Source organism: Oncorhynchus tshawytscha, linkage group LG12 (genome assembly GCF_018296145.1).
Source record: "Oncorhynchus tshawytscha isolate Ot180627B linkage group LG12, Otsh_v2.0, whole genome shotgun sequence".
NCBI lineage: Eukaryota > Metazoa > Chordata > Actinopteri > Salmoniformes > Salmonidae > Oncorhynchus > Oncorhynchus tshawytscha.
Genome location: NC_056440.1, coordinates 12,495,862 through 12,512,951, shown reverse-complemented (window position 1 = coordinate 12,512,951; position 17,090 = coordinate 12,495,862). Strand labels below are relative to the sequence as shown.

At 42.4% G+C, this 17,090-nt stretch overlaps 1 protein-coding gene across 1 annotated transcript in view; it reads right to left on the bottom strand.

Annotated features, from left to right (window-relative positions):
• LOC112262574 (calcium-binding protein 7) overlaps positions 1-17,090 on the bottom strand; it is a 56,892-nt gene that overhangs the window by 9,797 nt on the left and 30,005 nt on the right. The window contains exons 2-3 of the mRNA XM_024438200.2: positions 1,518-1,661; positions 1,101-1,213 (exon numbers count right to left, since the gene is read on the bottom strand). Coding sequence (XP_024293968.1) covers positions 1,101-1,213; positions 1,518-1,661 — 257 coding nt within the window. The remainder of the gene's footprint in view (positions 1-1,100; positions 1,214-1,517; positions 1,662-17,090) is intronic.

Genomic DNA, 17,090 nt, shown 5'->3' with positions numbered 1-17,090 from the left:
GCCACCCCACATAGCCTGGTTCCTCTCTAGGTTTCTTCCTAGGTTTTGGCCTTTCTAGGGAGTTTTTCCTAGCCACCGTGCTTCTACACCTGCATTGCTTGCTGTTTGGGGTTTTAGGCTGGGTTTCTGTACAGCACTTTGAGATATCAGCTGATGTACGAAGGGCTATATAAATAAATTTGATTTGATTTGATTTGATATGTATTTTTGTTTTAGGCCGGGAGGGGCACACACAAAAAGATATGAGTTTGTTCTAGAATATAGATTGTATCCAAAGACACTGCATAGATATTGCTAACACAAGCCTGACTCTGAATCAGTCTCTAAATACTTTTTACTATTACTGTCAATATGGGAGGGTAATTATCTGAAAAACTGTCACACAGTAAAAACCTGATTTAATCTAAATGGATTTTTCTTCTTTCGATCGTCAGACTAGTGTATAAAATGGGTGGGGATGGTTGTTGAAAGTCAGGAAGGAAGGACACAGTTCTGACAGAAGAACATTACTAAGAATACTAAGTACTAAGTAAATACTAAGGTTGCATTCCAAACACATAAAAGTCACACCCTATCCTCTCAGCCCTCAAATTAAGTGGACACTTCTGATGATGTATCATGATGTCTGACGAGTTGACACCTGCAGGGCAAGGGGTGAGGGAAGAATGAATGGATTTTAAATGGACCGCTCTCGTTCGTCCCACAGTTGTGTTTTCAGTTATCGTGCGATACAGTCCATTATGATTGGCTAGAAGACAATACCTCCGCAGACATCGAATGCTAGCCAGCCGACTATATCAGGTAAATCGAAAATTACAATGTATAAGTGTGATGTCGGGGAAAGTTGTATGCGCAAGCTAACGTTTCCAAAAGCTAATCAAATAAAAGCCTCATTACTTACGAGGGGTCACTGCCTTATCAACCCTCCACTGAATCTGGGAATTACATTTGTTTTCCTTTCAAGTCACAAAGTCTCCATACGATGGATAAATGGTGCGATAGATGACAGTTACAGTATAGCATTACATCCTAATCACCCAGAAGCATTTGTAGCTTGTCAGTGGTAATAAGCAGGAAGGAAGCGGTTTATGATTACTTACCTTCCAGAACACAGAGTCAAAGTCAGTTCCGTGGAACTTGTCTGGCATTCCGGCTGCTGTCAGCTTGGGTCCGAGGAGAGTGACAAATTCTTCGAAATCCACCTGACCATCACCTGTTGATGATGACAGGAATCTTGATGACACCTGGTATGCTAGTGTGTGTGTGTGTGTGTGTGTGTGTGTGTGTGTGTGTGTGTGTGTGTGTGTGTGTGTGTGTGTGTGTGTGTGTGTGTGTGTGTGTGTGTGTGTGTGTGTGTGTGTGTGTGTGTGTGTGTGTCTGTGTGTGTGTGTGTCTGTGTGTCTGTGTTTGGGTTGGTGGGTGTGAGCGCCCGTCTGTGTCGTGAATGCGTGCCTGTGTGCATGCCTGTGTGCATGCCTGCGTGTGTCCGTGTCTGTGTGTGAGTGTGTCTATCTCACCGTCCATGTCCAGTCTCTGTATGATGACCTCCAGCTCCACCTCATTGGGCATGTACCCCAGAGACCTCATGGCCATGCCCAGCTCTTGCTTCGAGATGAAGCCATTCCCATCACGGTCAAATACCTTGAACGCCTCGCGAATCTCTGTGAGGAAGACAACACAGAGAAGTGTTATAGTATCAGCCTACCTGTGTCATGTGCCTAAGCACTAAATAACTTCCATTTCGAAAATAAGGTTTTAAATATGCTACACAAATGAATGGTCAATCTCTACCAACGAATGTAGCGGATGCACTGAAGACGATGGAAAAAACAGAACATTTAAATTAATTACAGTTTTTTTTCTCCATTAGCGATCATAGATCTCCAAGGGATAAAGTGATGTGAGGTGAACAAATGGCGCATTCACTTTCACAGTGTATAGATTGGATCTTAAGAGAGCCACTGTGGCCATTTTGACAGACCAAAATGCATCCATTAAAAAATGAACTAGGTTACTGTATGTAAAAGGTCACTTCAGGAAAAAAATGTATGACAGGAAATGTTGGCTTTTCCAATAGTTATATTAATTTAAACTAATCTAAAGCATACCAGAGATCTGTATAATGAAGAGATATTCATGTCTCCGCCCTAACAATGGGAGTCGTTGTCCCAAAGGCAGGAAGGTAGGCGAAAAGCTTAGGTCTGCATACTAAGCCCATAGAAACGGATTGGGCTTATTCTGGACAGATTTTGGCGAGAGTGAGCCCTCTCATTTTGCCTCTTCCTATCTGAGCATACTGACCAGGTCTGTCCTTAAAATACTTCTCCCATAGCTCAAAAGCCCCTTTCCTTACGAGTGACCGAAACCCATCACTCATGTGTTGTAGACCGTCGGCCAGTCAAATTAGTGAATGTAATAGATCTAGCATACAGGAAACTGGTTCAGGTGATGATGAACAATCTTCCCTATATACACTTGATGATGGGTAGATCTGGGATGAATGTGCTCCGGTATCTACTCTGACTGTTTTTGCAGTAGCCAAGAATCACAAAACACATTGTTAAAAAAATCATATACGATATCAGATGTGTTAAGTCAGTGTAAGTCTTATGGAAATGAAATGTAGCTCTGTGAGAGGACATTCTAGATACCATTTTCAGGTGGAAAATAGGTGACTGCAAACATGCTTATGTAAATAAAAAAGATATGAACCCCCATTTGAATTTGAATGACATTGAATAAGTCTATAATTGAATATATAAGGGACAATTTTATATATTGATTAAAGTGATTAGAGAAAGCAGGAATGAGTAGATGTACCTATCACTAAGTAAGAATTATCATAATAAAATGTACTTCATTCACTCTGTAGCTTATTGTTGGTGACGTGCGGTGTAGTAAATAACATTTGCTGTTGCATTGATGTAGTGGGGTGTCAGAATAGGAATATGTGGGCATGTCCATGGCCAAAATAAACCCCTGACTCATTTTGACAAATATTTTGGGCAAGAAAGAAAATGTGAGACGGATGAATGAAGACAGAATGTGTTGTGTATACATGAGGTGATACCAATGCTTTAGGAAATAGTTTAGTATTATTTTCAAGGCGCAGAACGGAATGGATACCCATCTGCTACAGGGACAGGGGCACTTGGCTATCATGGATTACAATGTGACACACAATTTACAAGGTGGAGTAGAATGACATTTCCCCATCTCATGGCCACCCCAGCTGCTTCCGATCCTATTAACAACACCTCCAAATCCACCTGAGGTCCTTCACTCCATCTTTTTCTGGTGTTTGCTGTATAAACAGCTCTTCAGCTGAGCAGAGCCCTATTCCATTGAAAAGACCAAACGCTGCCTCTCAGGAGGGGCGAGACTCTTAGAGAAGGTGCCAGCACCGTTTTAGAAGGTCTATATCTCTTACAATTGGCTATGAACTATCAGAGAGTTACATCATAACAATTCATTACAATATACACTCAGTGGCCAGTTTATTGGGTACACCCACCTTTGTCTCCAGAACAGCCTGAACTCTTTGGGACATGGAAAAGTTGATCAATTGGTATCAAATCAAACTTTATTTGTCACGTGCCGAATACAACAGGTGTAGAACTTACAGTGAAATGCTTATTTACAGCCTCTAACCAACAGTGCAATTTCTAAGTAAAAAAAAAAAAAGCATTAGGTGAACAATAGATAAGTAAAGAAATAAAAACAACAGTAAAAAAGACTGAAAAATAACCGTAGCGAGGCTACATCCAGTAGAGAGGCTATATACAGGCACCGGTTAGTCAGGCTGATTGAGGTAGTATGTACATGTAGACGTGGTTAAAGTAACAACGCATATACGATAAACAGAGAGTAGCATTAGCGTAAAAGAGGGGTTGGCGGGGGTTGGGTGGCGGGACACAATGCAGATAGTCCGGGTAGCCAATGTGCGTGGACACCGGTTGGTTGGGCCAATTGAGGTAGTATGTGCATGAATGTATAGTTAAAGTGACTATGCATATATGATAAACAGAGAGTAGCAGCAGCGTAAAAGAGGGGTCGGGGGGCACACAATGCAAACAGTCCGGGTAGCCATTTGATTACCTGTTCAGGAGTCTTATGGCTTGGGGGTAAAAACTGTTGAGAGGCCATTTGGTCCTAGACTTGGCACTCCAGTACCACTTGCCATGCGGTAGTAGAGAGAACAGTCTATGACTGGGGTGACTGTGGTCTTTGACAATTTTAGGGCCTTCCTCTGACACCGCCTGGTGTAGAGATCCTGGATGGCAGGCAGCTTAGCCCCAGTGATGTGCTGGGCCATACGCACTACCCTCTATAGTGCCTTGCGGTCGGAAGCCGAGCAGTTGCCGTGCCAGGCAGTGATGCAACCAGTCAGGATGCTCTCCATGTTGCAGCTGTAGAACCTTTTGAGGATCTCAGGACCCATGACAAATCAATTAAGTTTCCTGAGGGGGAATAGGCTTTGTCATGCCCTCTTCACGGCTGTCTTGGTGTGTTTGGACCATTCTAGTTTGTTGTTGATGAGGACACCAAGGAACTTGAAGCTCTCAACCTGCTAAACTAAAGCCCCGTCAATGAGAATGGGGGTGTGATGAGAATGGGGGTGTGCTTGGTCCACCTTTTCCTGTAGTCCCCAATCATCTCCTTTGTCTTGGTTACATTGAGGGATAGGTTGTAATTCTGGCACCACCCGACCAGGTCTCTAACCTCCTCCCGATAGGCTGTCTCGTCGTTGTCGGTGATCAGGCTTACCACTGTAGAGTCGTCTGCAAACTTAATGATGGTGTTGGAGTCATGCCTGGCCATGCAGTTGTGGGTGAACAGGGAGTACAGGAGGGGACTGAGCAGGCACCACTGAGGGGCTCCAGTTTTGAGGATCAGTGTGGCGGATGTGTTGTTTCCTACCCTTACCACCTGAGGGCGGCCCGTCAGGAAGTCCAGGATTGTTTATTCCAAGAATCCTTAGCTTAGTGATGAGCTTTGAGAGTACTCTAATGTTGAACGCTGAGCTGTAGTCAATGAATAGCATTCTCACATAGGTGTTCCTTTTGTCCAGGTGGGAAAGGGTGGTATGGAGTGCAATAGAGATTGCATCACCTGTGGATCTGATTGGGCAGTATGCAAATTGGAGTGGGTCTAGGGTTTCTGGGATAATGGTGTTGATGTGAGCCATTACCAGCCTTTCAAAGCACTTCGTGGTTACGGACGTGAGGGTTACAGATCTGTTGACATTTAGGCAGATTGCCTTAGTGTTCTTGGGCACAGGGACTATGGCGGTCTGCTTGAAACATGTTGATATTACAGACTCAATCAGGGACATGTTGAAAATGTCAGTGAAGACACCTGCCAGTTGGTCAGCACATGCCCGGAGCACACGTCCTGGTAATCCATCTGACCCAGCAGCCTTGTGAATGTTGACCTATTTAAAGGTCTTTCTCACGTCGGCTACGGAGAGCGTGATAACACAGTCATCTGGAACGACTGATGCTCTCATGCATACCTCAGTGTTGCTTGCCTCGAAGTGAGCATAGAAGTGATTTAGCTCATCTGGTAGGCTCGTGTCACTGGGCAGCTCTCGGCTGTGCTTCCCTTTGTAATCAAGAGACCTAACGTGTTCTCCACATTATTACACCACTGCCACAAGACTGTACCATTGACACCAGGCAGGATGGGGCCATGGACTCATCCTGCTAATGCCAAATCCTGACTCTGCCATCAGCATGACACAACAGGAACTAGGATTCACCAGACCAGGAAATGTTTTTCCTCTCTGTAATTTCCCATTGTTGGTGATCGCGTGCCCACTGGAGCTGTTTCTTCTTGTTTTTAGCTGATAGGAGTGGAACCCGGTGTGGTTGTCTGCTGCAATAGCCAATACGTGACCGACAAGTTGTGCCTGTTTGTGGACTGCCTGTTAGCTTGAACGATTCATTCTCCTTCAACATGTCATCAACTAACTGTTCTCTCCCACAGGGATGCCCCTTACTGGATGTTTTATGTTTGTTGCACCATTCGGGCGGTGGGTAGCCTAGTGGTTAGAGCATTGGGCCAGTTATTGAAAGTTTGCTGGATGGAATCCCCAAACTGACAAGGTAAAAATGTTTAATTCTTCCCCAAAGGCAGTAAACCTACCGTGCCGTGGATGTCGATTAAGGCAACCCCCCCACACCTCTCTCATTCAGAGGGTTGGGTTAAATGTAGAAGACACATTTCAGTTGAAGGCATTCAGTTGTACAAATGACTAGGTATACTCCCTTTCCTTCTCAGTAAACTCTAGACACTGTCGTGTGTGAAAAGCCCTGGGGGCCAACTGTTTCTGCGATGCTGAAACCAGTGCACCTGGCATTGACGAACATACCACCCTCAAAATTGCTTAGGTCACTCATTTTGTCCATTCCAACGTTCAATCAAACAGTAACTGAATGCCTTGATGCCTGTCTGCCTGCTTTATATAGCAAGCCACGGCTACTTGACTCTCTGTCTGTAGGAGCAAACCATTTTCATAAACTGGGTGTTGTATCCAATAATCTTGTAACGGCATTCTTCCTCCTCTTCTGAGAAGGAGAAGCGAGAAGGATCGGAGGACCAATGTGCAGCGTGGTAAGCGTCCATAACATTTATTTACAGACATAAACTGAACACTACAAAACAATAAACGTGAAACAAACGAAACCGAAACAGTACCGTGTGGCAACAAACACTCACACGGAAACAAACATCCAAAACTCAAAAGTGAAACCCAGGCTACCTAAGTATGATTCTCAATCAGGGACAACGATTGACAGCTGCCTCTGATTGAGAACCATACTAGGCTGAACTCAAAACCCCAACATAGAAAAACAAACATAGACTGCCCACCCCAACTCACGCCCTGACCATACTAAAACAAATAATAAAATGTGTGTATTTGCCACCATTGCCAATACTTGTCAGCACAAGATATCTATTGACATTAATCAAATAAGTCAAAACAAACACCTAACTCCTAGCTCTCCGGTCCAATTTCGGCAAAAATTATAGGCATATCTATAATCATTATGAATCGACTCAACCATAGTCCTCCTAAAACAAGAAGAACAACTTGCATCTCCAATGTAATCCAGGCTAGGCTAGTTAGCCCTGCAAATTCAGCTAGCTCTACTAACCCATTTAGCCCTAGAAGCTCAGCTAGCCCCTCACACCATGAGTCCAACATGGCAACCAACAATGTCGACGACCTAAACCAGAATCAGAGCAAAGGGGTCTTGGAAGCAATCTCTTCCATGAGGATGGACATTTCCCACAAACTCGAAAGTGTTGTAACAGGGATTAGTGAGGTTAAAGTTTACCTTAACTCCACGCGCCTTGACAAAGCAGAGGAACACATTAGCATGGTGGAAGATACTCTAGTCACTGTCAAAACAATGACAGAAACGTTTAACAACAGGTGGCTGGCATTACTTCGAAACTAAGCTCGCTCGAGAACTACCACAGGAGGTCAAATTTGAAACTGGTTCATCTACCCGAAAAAGTGAAAAATGGTGATGCAGTTGCATCGCTTGAGAAATGGCTGCCCCGGCATCTGGGCCGGACATCTTTTCGGACACCCTGCCCGTTGAAAGAGCCGATTGGTTTTCAACTCCTAAAGGTCCAAGTCCTTATCATGAAGTTTCATAACTTTCAAGAAAAAGTCTGACTGTTGTGGAAAGCCAGAGTCAAGGGCAAAAAATAGAAGGCTACGACTGGGTTAAACGCCAGCTCAGGTCCATCCCTCAACATTGCCTATGGAACAATGGATGGTCCTAACAGTTTGAATCTCCCTCTCAAGCCTAGGCATTCATCTGTGATGTATAACGTGATTCTTCTTTCTAGCCGTGTTGCCGCTGTGAAGTTTATCACCACCCTGGACTACGGAGAATTAAACCACCATGGATTTTGTGACTGGTTACAAGCTAGCAAACTAACGTTGGCCAATTTGTTGGCAGCTAGCTAGCATAACATTTAAGAGAATAATAACTCCTCTGAATAACAGTGTCTTGACAAGTGAGCACATTTTCTATGCCAGGTAAAACCGTGCCTCATTAGCTCATTGTTATGAATGTTTCCAAATAAATGTCATTAGAATACAGCTTAAACAAATGCAAATACAGCTACTTATCTGGCTGCACTTTTTGACGTAACTGTAAGTTACCCGTAGTTGGCTAGATAGCAACCAACAGATAAGAACGTTGCCAACATGGCAATGGAACATTTAGAACGAACGCGTCCATAGATAAAGAACAAAAATACTGAACGATTGGCTCACGTCTCTGGCAACCGAACCGATAGACCAGAAGGCTTGGGTAGCAACCCTACATTTGTGTCGGGACTATATATTGTGGAAGGATGAAATAGCATGAATAAATGTATCAAAATCAAGTTTTTATTCAAATATGTCAATCATTACTTGCACATGTTGCACATCTCAGACATTAGCACTTAAGCATGTCACATAACATTTTGCTAGGTATGCCTATTGTTTGGTTCGTGAGGAATAATAGTCGAGAGAAGGCAGGAGACACTTTGTTTTGTTTAGCATCACTTAGATTAGACTGCTCCCTTTACTGGATCAGTCAACCAGGCTACACTTTACGATTAGGAGGATGTGGGAGGGGAAGCTTTGTGTGTCTCCGTTAGGGAAACAGGGGAATGGGGTTCAGTGCTTTACTGTTAGGAAAGATTTAGGTTTTTTGTTTCAACAGATCTTTACATATTTTCTTCACTACAAAATACTCATGCAGTGCTTGTGGTTACTAAACATATTTTAGATATGCGTTTATACTCTAGCTTATTCCATGTTCATATCTTTAGTTATATGACTTCAAATGCAAAACTGAAATTTACTTTGTCGAATGTCCGTGGAGTTGATAAACTATCCAAGCTTAAACAGGTTATTACTAATCTATTGTGTTCCTACAAGAAACTCACTTGCTGAAGGATGAGCTAATTAAAATATGCAGGAGATGGCAAGCACAAGTGATGGCATCCTGTTTCTCCTCTCATTCTCATGGTATTATGGTTTTAATTAAAAAATCTGTTCCATTTCAAATGGAAAATAGTATAACTGATACAGCTGGGTAGATATATTTTGACACAGGAAACTCTTTTGAATGAGCGTATTAATCTGGTTAATGTATATGGTCCTACTGATGATAATCTCAAATTATCTGAGAATTTCTTTCTATTCGTAGTATAGCCTCCCTTCCTGGTAAAGTCCTAATGGCAGGGGATTTTAATTGCACTTTTGATCCTCATCTCGATCACTCCACTTGCAGAGTAGAAAGAAATTACAGCATTTCATTAAGAATACAGAACAAGGTTTTTACATATCTTGGTATTAAAATCACACCAGAAATTAGCTGATGGAGTAGTACAGCAAATGATGAACCCATGGTAACGGGTGTAACAAAATCCATCTACAGATGGACATCATTACAGCCTACATCTATTATTGGTAGAATAAATATAATTAATATGAATATTTTGACCCAATATCTTCATCTATTTCAATCAATTCCTCTGGCTCCACCACCTTTATTTTTCCCAAAGATCAGAAAGATACTAACATTTTATCTGGAGCAACAGAAAACCAAGGCTTAGACTTTCGCTTATTTATTTTCCCTAAGACAGAGGGGGTTAAAACTTCCAAACCTACAGTGGCATTACTGGTCTCCACAACTGAGGGCTGCAATGTTTTGGTTTTCCAGGGAACCATACTTACCCTGGCTGCAGACTGAAATCTTATCCACGAAAGGCTTAACTTTGGATGAATATTTGTACTCTGCTCCCTTTCAGAAACTAAGAAGAACACTACTAATCCTTTTGGTAAAAACAACCTATCTATATGGCACGAAGTGCAGCAACATTGTTTGAATCCCCTGAATTATCCAGTTGTACACCAATTTTGTACAATTTCACACCTGATAAAAATGACTTGGGGTTTAAAGACTGGGAAAGAAAAGGTATTGTTAAAGTAATGGACATATACAGTGAAAAAGGGCTCATGTCGTTTGAAGAACTAAAGGGCATATTGAACTTACCAGAAAAGCATTTTTTCAAAACCGTACAATTGAGAAGCTTTATTTTTTCCAGTCCAAAACAATCTGCCCTACAACCTCATTTGACCACTTTAGAAATGTTCTCTGTTGATATGTGTTATGGGAGAGGTCACATGACGTTACTATATGGGAAAATGGTAGCTACTCATAATGACAACTCTGATAGTAAGATACGTCAGTGGATACAAGATATGCAAGAAGATATTTCCGAACAGAACTGGGGTATGATCTGCTCTTGAGCTCAGATACAGACACTAAACACTCGCCGGAAATTGTTGCAAAACAATTGGATAATGAGAAAATACATGTATATCACCCTTGTTAAGCTTCCCAAATTTGACCCTAAAATCCAAGACCTGTGTTTTAAAAGTAACATGCATCTACAGTAGGAACCTTGTATCATTGCTTGTGGGAGTGTACTGAGATATAAAAGTTAGGGAGCTCAGTTCTGGGCTACATCTCTGAGATGACCTTCACCCCAAAACCAATAATCCCTACATTTTGCATCTTCAATTTTTGTCAGAGAATTTGGCTTTACATAGGAGAGAAAAGAAAACAGTTGACCTCTGTCTATTACGAGCTAGACATTCAAATGCTCTCCACTGGAAGTATGTAAATTCACCTCGTCATTGGTTAAAATACACTGCTCAAAAAAATAAAGGGAACACTTAAACAACACAATGTAACTCCAAGTCAATCACACTTCTGTGAAATCAAACTGTCCACTTAGGAAGCAACACTGATTGACAATAAATGTCACATGCTGTTGTGCAAATGGAATAGACAACAGGTGGAAATTATAGGCAATTAGCAAGACATCCCCAATAAAGGAGTGGTTCTGCAGGTGGTGACCACAGACCACTTCTCAGTTCCTATGGTTCCTGGCTGATGTTTTGGTCACTTTTGAATGCTGGAGGTGCTTTCACTCTAGTGGTAGCATGAGACGGAGTCTACAACCCACACAAGTGGCTCAGGTAGTGCAGCTCATCCAGGATGGCACATCAATGCGAGCTGTGGCAAGAAGGTTTGCTGTGTCTGTCAGTGTAGTGTCCAGAGCATGGAGGCGCTACCAGGAGACAGGCCAGTACATCAGGAGACGTGGAGGAGGCCGTAGGAGGGCAACAACCCAGTAGCAGGACCGCTACCTCCGCCTTTGTGCAAGGAGGAGCACTGCCAGAGCCCTGCAAAATTACCTCCAGCAGGCCACGAATGTGCATGTGTCTGCTCTAACGGTCAGAAACAGACTCCATGACGGTGGTATGAGGTGGGGGTTGTGCTTACAGCCCAACACCGTGCAGGACGTTTGGCATATGCCAGAGAACACCAAGATTGGCAAATTCGCCACTGGCGCCCTGTGCTCTTCACAGATGAAAGCAGGTTCACACTGAGCACATGTGACAGACGTGACAGAGTCTGGAGACGCCGTGGAGAACGTTCTGCTGCCTGCAACATCCTCCAGCATGACCGGTTTGGCGGTGGGTCAGTCATGGTGTGGGGTGGCATTTCTTTGGGGGGCCGCACAGCCCTCCATGTGCTCGCCAGAGGTAGCCTGACTGCCATTAGGTACCGAGATGAGATCCTCAGACCCCTTGTGAGACCATATGCTGGTGCGGTTGGCCCTGGGTTCCTCCTAAAGCAAGACAATGCTAGACCTCATGTGGCTGGAGTGTGTCAGCAGTTCCTGCAAGAGGAAGGCATTGATGCTATGGACTGGCCCGCCCGTTCCCCAGACCTGAATCCAATTGAGCACATCTGGGACATCATGTCTCGCTCCATCCACCACAGACTGTCTAGGAGTTGGTGGATGCTTTAGTCCAGGTCTGGGAGGAGATCCCTTCATTTATACTGCTCTAATTACGTTGGTAACCATTTTATAATAGTAATAAGGTAGCTCAGGGGTTTGTGGTATATGGTCAATATACCACGAATAAGACTTCAGCGATGCGTCATACATAAGAACAGCCCTTAGCCGTGGTATAATGGCCCTATACCACACCCCCTTAGGCCTTATTGCTTAATTAGCACTCCCTAATGACACGGATCAAGTGAATAAGCATTGATGCTCTTGGCCTAGTTCAGATACTGTTTCCTTGGTGCCGCAGCTTTTCTGTATCGGTTTGACCCTCTTTAAACTGGCCCGTGTTTGTTCCCTTTTCTTTCATTTGTTCCTGCTCGGTTCGGTGCGCTTCGTAGTGGCCTCCTCTCTCTGGGAGTGTGTGCTGCCATTGAAGACATAATAAAAATATATATTTGTACCGAGTGGCATTTCCTTTGATGTAAGAAGCTGCTTCCAACATGCCGTTATGTACAGTCCCCTAGGGGCTTGATGGAGTGGAGATCTGGAGAAACTTCTTTAGAGTTTAACCTTACAAGAGAAAGGTGTTCCCGGCTTCTTTTCCCTATATTACTGTAAATCAATAGGACTAAAATAGTGAGCCATAAACAGTGTATCGTTACAGCTCAAAAGTCCCTATTTGATCATATACAAAGTACTTGGGAACCAAACAGTTGAAGTAAGTTACTTTGGGATAGCAACAACATTCACATGAAACTTCATATCTGAACATTTTCTGTGGACCTGGATTGATCTTACATTAAGGTGATTTTGGCTCACAATTCAGATAATGCTAAGTCACACTCTCAGTAACAGTAGCAGGATCGGACTAAACGAGAAACATCCTGCCGAATACACCAAATGGAATACCTTGATCAAAGGTTTATGGGCAATCCCACACACTTCATAAACATTTTAGAGAACAAATAATGAAATGGTTGAACAATCTTCATCCCTGAATAAAAGCCCACTGCACAGACAATATGGATTGACGTCTTTGAGACATCCATTTCCTAAAGTAAAGTTGTTGCCTTGAGTTTAGTTAATAACTTTGTCATTACCAGCTGCAGTGGCTTTGTGAGAGCTTAGTAAAGTGGTGAGGAGAGGAAATACCCACTCCTAGAATCCTGGGTTCCTCTACACACACACACACACACACACACACGCACACACGCACGCACACACACACGCATGCACGCATGCACGCACGCACGCACACACACACACACAAACACACAAACACACACACACACCTTTAATCTTGGGCTCCTATCCATGCTTCAGAGCCAGAGAACTTATCCAGTCAGTCAGAGCCTGTGTGTGTGTGTGTGCGTGAGTGCGTGTGTGTATCTGTGTGTGCGTGCATGAGTGTGTGTGCGTGTGTGAGTGTGATGTACTCCTCCAGTCAAGCTCTCATCTGCCAGGACGACTCCCTCACATCAGTAATTGCTGCAGACCAACCATGTATTTATGTAAGGCCCCTAAAAATCAATACTTCCAACCAAAACACCTCTTCACTGTGTTTGTGTGTGTGCGTGTGCTTGTGCGTGTGCATGTGCGTGCCTGACTGTGTGTGTGTGTGTGCGTGCGTGCGTGCGTGTTTGTGTGGGTGAGGATGTGCAGGTATGTGCCTGTGCTCATTCCTGCACGTGTGGATGCGTGTGACTCTGCTGACTATTTTTAAACAGCTACAGTATGACATCCTTTACCCATCGTCTGCTCTAAAGGAGCCTACTTGGGCGCCCCAAATATTCAAACAATTGACAAATTCTAAAAGGATTCTTGATTATGGTGATATTATTTATCAAAGTGCAGCTGATGCTACTGTTAAAACTTTGGATGCCATCTACCATAGTGCCCTTTGTTTTGTTACAGGTGACAGTTTTGATACTCACCACTGCATCCTGTATCAAAAAGTTCACTGGACTTTGCTAAAGATCCGTAGATCCGTAGATCTCTACATTACTCTAATTTTGATCACAAGGCCCTACTTCATGAACTTCTGTCTTATCTAACTTTGCTGTTGAAGTATAGACACCTAAGTTGCTTAACCCGTTCACAGGATTGGTTAAGTCTGCTGAGGGGTGCACTGGTCTAAGGCACTGGATCTCAATGCTAGAGGCCTCACTAAGACCCTGGTTCAAGTCCAGGCTTCATCACAACCGGCTGTGATTGGGAGTCCTATAGGGCAGGACACAATTGGCCCAGCATCGTCCGAGTTATTTGTGGAAGAATGTAGTTGTTTTTCTGGGTGATATGTGAGGTTTTATTTGTGCTTACCATATCTGTGTTTTTGTATTTAGTGTGTGTATATATATATATATATATATATATATATGATGGTAACACCTAAATACTAGAAAATATAAAGGGATCAACAACATTGCATGCAATCTGCATTACTGGCCTGTATGACAGAGTGAAAACAGAGAAGCTTGTTTAAAAAAATATCCACTCCAAATTATGCATTCTGTTTACAACAAGGCTGTTAAGAAATACTGCAAGACAACGTGGCAAAGACATTAACTTTTTGGCCTAAAAGAAAAACTGCAGGTTTGAGTCAAATGCAATACAACACAACACAAAGTGAAAGCCTCTGTATTTTCAAGTATTGTGGTGGCAGCATCATGTTATGGGTATGCTTGTCACCAGCAGGGACTGGGAAGTTTGTTGGGATCAAAAGAAATATGAAAAGACCAAAGCCCATGTGAAAATTGAGAGGAAAACCCACCTATGTCTGATAGTTATTTTTCAGCGATACATTTACAAAAATGCTTGCAGTATGTCAAAGCCACACCAGAATGTCTTTCCAATAGGTGTTGAGTGTCCCTATGTGGTCTAGTGTCAGTCCTACTAAAAAATTGCTTGACAATCAGAGACAAGGTTTGAATATTGCTGTCCATCACTGATACCTAACCAAATTTACTGAGCTTGACGAATTTTGACAAAAAACAATGGAGTGAATTGTGCAAAGTTAGAAGGTAGAATATTATTCCAAGTGATTCACAGCTGTAATGGCTGTCAAGTTCTTCCACTAAGTCTTAACTACTGGGTGTGAAGACATGCAATCAAGACCTCATCAGTTTTTTTGGGGGGGGTTCTTCTATAACATTATTTTACTTTGAATATGTGGAGTTGGTTGTGTAGATCCATAGATAAAAACATCTAAATGAATACTTTAATTTAATTTTAAGGCAGCAAAATGTGAAGACTGTGCAAGAGGTGTGTACACTTTCACCTGGCACTGTATATTACCACTCAACAACTGCGTTACAAAGAGGGCTAAAGTGGACAAGACATCAATAAAGCATAGAGTTCCTTCATCTATAAGAATAATGAATGCAGCCGCTCCAGTGTATAGCTAGCTGTAAGATGGATCTCTGTGTTAGTGTTCATCCTATTTCTGTGGAATATACTGAGTCATTGATCTAACTCCTCTATTCTCCATTTCCACTCCCTCTTCAAAGCTGTGTGCTCAAATAATCTCTCCAGAAACCAAACTGAGTCTCTCTATATCCTTCAGGCTAAAACCATGAGAACACCCAAAAAGGTCAAATGCAAAAATCAAATGTTCTGCTACGCATATAAACAAAGCTGTCCAAAAAGTTTATCCTAAATGTATTCAAACCATTTACAAAACATCCATTATGTTCATACCACACTGATCTTATAAATGGCAACAACAGGGTGAGATATTGATAACTGCACAACAGTGAATATATTTTCATAATATAAAATAAGTATACTGTATATGCTTCTATATATCCAGTGAAGATCAAATTACTTTTCATTAAACTGAGACACAATACCATCCCTTTAGGGTGGTTTCTTTCATTTGACTGAAAAACGTTCAACCTCCAAAACTCATCACAGTTCATTTCACAGGCAATAAAGTATACACAGTCCATCTCTGCAATCGATCAAGGGGGAAACAAATGATTTAACCCTACCTTAACTGACAGAAACTAGCTAGCAGCTCTATGAAATTCAGAGGCATTACTTTATCTGGCCCACATTATATTCTATCAGAAAAGTTGAACAAGTACAGACCAGTGTCAATCTTGAGTGTGCTGTCAGGTTTTAGAAAGAGCACTCCATGAACAGATCCTAAAGTATATTGATGACAATAACATTTTGTATCACCTTCAGTCCAGTTTTAGACAATCCTATTCTACTGACACCTGTTTACAATACTTGGTTAGTCCTCAACTGGCAGCTTCATTAAATAGTACCCACAAAACACCAGTCTCAATGTCAACAGTGAAGAGGCGACTCCGGGATGCTGACCTTTTAGGCAGAGTTGCAAAGACAAAGCCATATCTCAGACTGGCCAATAAAAATAAAAGATTAAGTTGGGCAAAAGAACACAGACACTGGACAGAGGAACTCTGCCGAGAAGGCCAGCATCCCGGAGTTGCCTCTTCACTGTTGACGTTGAGACTGGTGTTTTGAGGGTACTATTTAATGAAGCTGCCAGTTGAGGACTTGTGAGGAGTCTGTTTCTCAAACTAGACAATCTAATATACTTGTCCTCTTGCTCAGTTGTGCACCGGGGCCTCCCACTCCTCTTTCTATTCTGGTTAGTGGCAGTTTGTGCTGTTCTGCGAAGGGAGTAGTAAACAGATCTGTACGAGATCTTCAGTTTCTTGGGGATTTCTCACATGGAATAGCCTTCATTTCTCAGAACAAGAATAGACTGACGAGTTTCAGAAAAAAGTTATTTGTTTATGGACATTTTGAGCCTGTAATCTATCTCACAAATGCTGATGCTCCAGATACTCAACTAGTCTAAAGAAGGCCAGTTTTATTGCTTCTTTAATCAGACAACAGTTTTCCACTGTGCTAACATAATTGCAGAAGGGTTTTCTAATGATCAATTAGCCTTTTAAAATTATACACTTGGATTAGCTAACACAACATGCCATTGGAACACAGGAGTGATGGTTGCTGATAATCGGCCTCTGTACGCCTATGTAGATATTCCATCAAAATCATCCGTTTCCAGCTACAATAGTCATTTACAACATTAACAATGTACACACTGTATTTCTGATCAATTTTATGTAGAAAAAATGTTTTTCTTTCAAAAACAAGGACATTTCTAGTGACCCCAATCTTCTGAACGGTAGTGTGTATCTGACATGTTATAGGTGTCAAAAGTTTTT